Genomic DNA, 6775 nt, shown 5'->3' with positions numbered 1-6775 from the left:
CCCACCAGCAAGTAGCCCGCTTCTACCAAGTTTTGAATGAACCTTTGGATTCCTGCCTCAAAGCAACAATGAGACTGAACACATTGCAAGACGCTTTCATACGGGGTATCCCTTCCCTTAAAAATAATTGTGCATACTGGACTCATACCTCAATAGTTGTCATATGGTCACTATCTACTACCTTAATTTTAGACTATGGTTAGTATAACCCTTATATTAGAATATTATGTGTATCCTACAAAACTACAACTTACCCTATTTAATACACCTTATTAATACCCCTCATAACCTTAAATATTCATATTCTCCTTTACACCTAGCATGAAAATTTAAAATTTAGCTTTGTTTTTACTAGAGACACCAAGACATCATTATGAAGACACTTATAGTTCATTACTCTAGTGATATATCTGTTTGAATACTTAACAACATTAAACTTGTATCTAGTTTACAAGCTCAAAAATTTCACATGGAATATATCATAGACACGTTCCCTCAATGAGCTTATTCCATACCTCTTTTATACCACCCCCCCAATAAAATAAAATAAGTTCTTTATAGTGCAATATTATTTAAAGGTTATTTCCAATTTCTAATACTAGCTAATCGGCAACCTTCCATGCTCCTAAGCCTCCTTGGCCATCAAGAAACATATCCAAGCATGTTTACAAATTTCTCAATGAACAAGATTGACTTTTACTAATTTTCTAAATTAGCCCATAGTGGCCTATTTTAACTTGCAACTAGCCACTTTAGAATTATTTGTTCATCTACCACGGTCCTCTCTTTAGTCCTTAAACATACACAAAAGTATCTTTTTCCACTCATATTATTCATTGAATATATATTTGTGATGCTAGAGTCGCCACAAAATGTGTTTCGTTGTTGTTGCTAAAACGTGAAACATGTTTTGCAATTGAAACATTTCAATCATGGATGTTTCATCCAACGTTTCAAGGTAGCTAAAAAGTTGAGAAGGAAGAAATTAAAAATGTTCAATATTGAACATTCTTTCAATTCGTGCTTGTGGCTCCACCAATTATGAGGCCTCTTATTTTTTGTTTATGTAACACATATACAAAATGACTCAGAATGAGAAAATCACTCAATTTTATCCATGGATGCAATCAACAATGCATTCTAGCTTTAAAATTTGTTTGGTTGTTTGCTATTGGATTTTAATACTTTTGTTTTCTTGATTGTAAGTATTAAAGTAAATATGTAAATAAGTTTTGAAGGCCCAAATTTGAAATTTCAGATTTTGGGTCCCCAAATTGGAGGGGAAATTTACACTTTCTCTCGCTAATTCAAGGCCCAAATGTGAAATTTCACATTTTCCCAGTCTCAAATTTAAAACTTCGTATTTTGGCCCCCAAATTGGAGGGAAAATTTTCACTTTCCTTCTCCAATCGAAGGCCCAAATCTGAAATTTCACATTTAGGCCCCTAAATTGGAGGCGAAAATTGCACTTTTCCTCTTCAATTGAAGGCCCAAATGTGAAATTTCCGATTTGGGCCCCAACCTTAAGATTATATATATATAATCGTTTTGTTCTATCGTTTCATTTTCCACCTTTTAGTGTTGAAATGTTTCATTGCAAAATAAATCGTTTCCTGTAACGTTTCATTTCAATAGTGAAACATGTCGCGATGACCATGTGCTAGAATATATAAGGAAAATCTCCCACCATAAAAGAATTTGCTTAAATGTATTCTCAAGGGCAAGGCTCCAAAAATTGATATTTTTAACACTATCATACTCTTCTAGCCATAGGTGCTAATGTACATCAAACGGTGAGTTTAGTGAGATTTTATCTTAGTTCATCATGGTGACTTTGTTGCTATATTCCCATAGTTGAAGGGCTTGTTCATCATTGTTGCCACATGAAGAGCATTGAGCTTCATTGCAGTCCACAAAATACTTTCCAGACAGTCCTTTAACATTAGGATGTGTGGCTAAATAGCATACCGTTGCTGCACCCTATGAAATGAAACCAAATTAAGGTTAGATTTGATATTAAAAAATTGACACATGCAAAGTAAAACCACCAAAGTTTGTGGACTCAAATGAAGAAGGTATCAAAATGTTACGTTATACATAACTTATTTAGGTAACACATATTAAAATGAGAGAAGGTAATAACCTGAGGAATTGTTTTCATAAAAAATGATGCTGCTCGAAAAATAACATCTGCATATCATTCATACCATTTGTTAACACTTTAATGTTTATAAACCTTTGTAGGTGCATTGTGATGCAAAAAGTGAAAGAAGAAGCTATGAACATCACTAATAAACATGCTTTCTCTAGGTTCTAAGGGCCTCTCCATAAAGGTTCTAAGGGCCTCTCCATAAAGTTTCCCATGTGCTTAGCTACAAATCTAAATCATGTATAATCATGTGGGAAGTCATGATGAAGAATGAAGACATCTAAGAACTTTACCTGTCACCAACCCTCCATGATCACGAATAATATTTGTCTTTACAATGCCGGGATGCAAAGAGTTTATAGTTACATAAGCACCAACCTCCTGCAACAAAAAGAGGTGTCAGTGGATCTCCAGGGTACTTTTACAAATCTTGGAAAAGCTTAATAACATGGTCCTTCTACACACCTTTAGCCTTCTAGCAAGCTCTTTTGCATGAAGGATGTTAGCAAGTTTGGATTGTGCATAGTTCATGGATGGTACAAAGCTACAATAATGGAGAAGTAATCTAGTAAGTGGATTGATTTCAAATACAAACACAAAATTTTCATCAAAAGAATTTCAATAGAATAATGATGAGCCACATGTTTGTGAAAGTCTCTCTAACTTGCACCACTTATTTAAACTTTTTAGGGTCATTGTCCTCTATAATTTGCACCACTTATTTAAACTTTTTTAGGGTCATTGTCCTATGTAATATATGTCCCATTTATGCCAACACAAGCATTATAAAATCCATGCTATAATGATGTCTCAAGATATTGGAAGCATGCAATTATTTTTACTGACTCGTATATTGGCTTGATATGCACTAGCTAGGGTGGCATTATAGATAGGCTTTTATAATTGCACTAAAAGTAATTATATACTTTAGTTGAACCACTGCACGTGTTACATGTATTATTCCTTTTATTCAACTTCCTTTAAACTTACACCCTTGTATTGTCAAAAAAGAAAATAAGGCCTTAAGAATATGCGACATACTTTATAAATGGGAAAAGCCCTATTTCCATTAATTGACTTGAAAGGTTGAGACTATATATATTATTTAAATTTGATAAAGAATATGAGAAGACTCGTAGGCTAAGTGTTTTTTCTCACTTTGCCTGCAACTTGTGACATCAATAAAGGACAAATAATACAATTTTGTTTATGCAATCTCCATCGCTTTTTGTGTAGGTAAATTGATTGAATCATTTTATAGTGTAGAAAAGTACATCCATCATGCTTTAAACGATGCATGAATTATGGTGAAACATGCACATAGCTATGAAGGCCATCAGAAGTCTATGTTAAGAACTAAGTCATTAGAGTTTCATGATAAAATAAATAAACAAATTTTGTATTCTTGACACTTTTGAAAGGGAGACAATGTATTACACCATAATATTAGCTCAATGTTTACAAGTTTAGAACATATTTCTTATACACAAAGAGGGAAAGTTAAGAGGAGACTCAAAAGGTTCAAGAGCAACTTGTTATGTCCAAAATAGACATCTCAATTGAGGACAAACACTTGCAAACATGTTCAAGGAAAGGGTATGATGGATGAAGGATTGTGGTGTCCTCATGCTGGATGAGGAGCTCCCCTTTACTTTTAAAAGCATGTAGGGCCATATTTAGAGTGAAAGTAGAGTAGTAGTGCATGGAATGATGTAGAAGATGACTCAGCCTTTGACAATTTGTTGAAGGTAATTGTGTTTCATGATTTATCTTTGCAACATGGATAAAATAAAAAATAACATAGGATATTATTTGACCACTACTACTTTACATAGTGAAAACAATTATACAAAAATACTTAAAAGAGCTCAATGTGTTTGTATGTACGATGCACATGGGTGCATGTGCATGCGTGTATGTCCATGTAGTTTGTGTGCGTGCACACATTCATGCATAGTGCTTCTGCGTGGATTCGTTATACCTTGGTATCAACTATGCACAGGTGTGGTATATGCATTTGTGTATATATGTCCATGTCAACATGCATATGCATGACATTGTGCACAAACTTACGTGGGTGGAGGTGTGTGCGTGTGCATGTCCATGTGTGTGGAGGCATGCGTAGGCACTCAAGCGTGTGTATGTACACATAGGGCTTGTGCATGGACATCTTATACCGTGGTACTAATGTGCAAACGTTTTCATAATCGATGAAAGAAGGAATAGCACTTCTATAGTATCGATAATTTGTCAAACAGCATTTCTACATTAATTAAAACTCTAAAGCCGCGTCCGTGGGTGTGTTTTGATAGTTTAATTTGTAAAAAAAACCTGTGCTTGTCGTTGAGTTTGTCGAGGGCTATGCCTGTGCTGCCTATCCACGTGTGCAGGCAGGATGCCACGTTGACAATCCTGCCCTCCACTCTGCTCTCCTTGGCACTCTCCACCATCCTATCTAGAAGCAGGTTGGTCAGCAAAAAGTGCCCTGCATATCATCGGTTCAATCGTTCTGATTCAGATCATCAAGTCATAAGAAATAATCAATATATATAATAAGAAATTAGCTGACCTAAATGATTGGTGGCAAAGCTGAGCTCAAAGCCATCCTCCGAGTTTCTGAATGTGTTGCAGAAGACGCCTGCGTTATTGCTGGAGTAGGGGGAAGATGAAAGAAAGAAAACAGTTAATATTATGGAGGTGGGTCCTTAATTAGAGGAGCTAAATTTCCGATAATGAAAGCTTACATTAAGATGTTTAAGGGTAGGTTAAGGCTCAAGAATTGGGCGACGAAGCAACGCACGGATGAGAGGGAGCTGAGGTCCATCTGGAGAACGATAATGCGGGCGTGAGGGGTCTCCTTATAGATGCGAGACTGCAGTGCTTGGGCTGCTTTGAGATTCCGAGCAGCAATCACAACTCTAGCCCCCCTCTTGGCAAGCACCCTCGCCGTCTCAGCTCCAATCCCGGAAGTTGCCCCTACACGTTGCGAATTAAACTAAGTTAAGCTGCTTATGATATTTATATGTATTGCAATTTGCTCCGCGTTTTCAATTAAACTAAGCTAAGATGCTTATGATCAGGATTGTTTTGTAATTCAATTAACAGATCAATGAATAATAATTGCAGCTCATGCATGGTTGCCCCTACACGTTGTTAATTAAACTAAGTAAAACTGCTTATGATACAACATGTACAACCGACTAAGCTCATTTCTTAATCTCGTCTTAATCTTGTAATTAGGTGAAATTGTTTATTTACACACAGGTTTTGCCCCGCGCCAAACCTGTGATAATTGCTGTGAGATGATAAAAACAAAGGCCGCACGTGACATCCTCAGCAGTAGACTTGGAGCCATATCCACTCTGGCCTAACACGCCCAGCATATAATCTATCAACAACCCCATGTATTAATTAAACCTGCTGCTCTTCTATTGTGGAGTCTCTCTATGTCTGAGAGAGATTAAGTAAAACCCGTTATGATGTATATTGCTGGCGTAGGGTCAGGCACAATATATAATAAAATGCCGCCGCAGTGTATATAAAAGCAATATGCATATGCATCATATGTATATTGTGGCATTTTACTATTGCAGCTTGTGTTAGCCAATTTATTAGAGAATAGGGCTTGTATATGGGCTCCCACTTTTGTCCGAGGGACAATGTTTTCATTTCTTGTCTCCTTGCCTGCCAATGCACTCCCCAACAGGAACTTGGAAGTCACAAGTGTCTTTTCGATGGTTGTAAATAGGTCACTCACTTTGATTTTCTCATGATCATTGCTAAGTAGGATTAAGAGCATCTAAGGGGCAAAGATAACACCTCATGATACCATTGTTTGGGAGGAACTTTTTCCCAAACCTTGAGCCTTAGATCAATATTTCTCGCTATAGATTGAAGATAGTATAGGTGTATTTGAATAAAACATTTATTTACAGTTGAAGATGATTTAGAAAAATATATTTATTTACAGTTGTGTAATTATCAATGTTTTTGAGAATTATGATAAAGTGTGTTTCCTTCTCCTCAATTCCATATTATGGATATTTTATAATTTGAACTCGCTCTAGGCTGGAGTGGGCCTATCTTTTTCATGAACCGAACATGATTCATCTATTACGTGTGCCAATATAATAATCATCTTACCACAACTTCTTTGCCCTCAAGGACCTTCTAATGTGGACACCCTAGCAACTATTGGTTCAAGTTCTTAAAGAGCATAGTCAGTAAAGAACAGAAGGACATGTGCACTTGCTCTAGTTATGAAAAAAACTCCACAAAACATCTTGTCAAGGAATCACCTTTCTTAGGAAGAGTAGGTCACACTTTAAATCGACCCAATCTACCCCACCCCCTATCGACATAAGTAACATCATTTCCCACCAGCAATTACTCAGGGATACTTTACATTGAAACTTAGTCTTTCACTATGTATTAAGAACAATCATGGTCATTAAAGAGTTGGGGAAAAGCCTAACAAGATCTAAAATGGCCAATGTTGTTTGAGAAAAAATGTGCAATATTTAGTACTATGAAAAGACTTTAGTCTTCTTTTGTTGTGGTACCAAACTCAACTACCATGAGTAACACCAAGTATCATGCAACCTCATCAAATAGAACAAAAGAGGA

The 6775-nt window shown here is 36.2% G+C and overlaps 1 protein-coding gene across 1 annotated transcript; it reads right to left on the bottom strand.

Annotated features, from left to right (window-relative positions):
• Positions 1–1689: 1689 nt before the first annotated feature.
• On the bottom strand, positions 1690–5694 carry LOC147640275 (short-chain dehydrogenase TIC 32 B, chloroplastic-like). Its single transcript, XM_086823504.1, has 8 exons — positions 5433–5694; positions 4894–5125; positions 4719–4798; positions 4481–4634; positions 2615–2693; positions 2443–2530; positions 2144–2190; positions 1690–1980 (listed from the first exon to the last, which is right to left on the bottom strand). Exons 1-8 carry the CDS (start codon positions 5551–5553, stop codon positions 1816–1818), a joined length of 966 nt encoding a protein of 321 aa, XP_086679630.1. The 5' UTR covers positions 5554–5694; the 3' UTR covers positions 1690–1815.
• Positions 5695–6775: the final 1081 nt, after the last annotated feature.

This window comes from Cibotium barometz, chromosome 3 (assembly GCF_041138505.1).
Source record: "Cibotium barometz isolate CiBa-2024 chromosome 3, ASM4113850v1, whole genome shotgun sequence".
NCBI lineage: Eukaryota > Viridiplantae > Streptophyta > Polypodiopsida > Cyatheales > Cibotiaceae > Cibotium > Cibotium barometz.
Note: the sequence above shows the minus strand (reverse complement) of the source record. Positions and strands in the feature narration are given on the sequence as shown.

Coding starts and splice junctions, on each gene's coding strand:
- LOC147640275 (XM_086823504.1), bottom strand. CDS start 5,553: ATGGGGTTGTTGATAGATTATATGCTGGGCGTGTTAGGCCAGAGTGGA. Junction 5,126..5,432: donor TCTCACAGCAATTATCACAG/GTTTGGCGCGGG, acceptor CGCAACGTGTAG/GGGCAACTTCCGGGATTGGA. Junction 1,981..2,143: donor TTATGAAAACAATTCCTCAG/GTTATTACCTTC, acceptor TTCATTTCATAG/GGTGCAGCAACGGTATGCTA.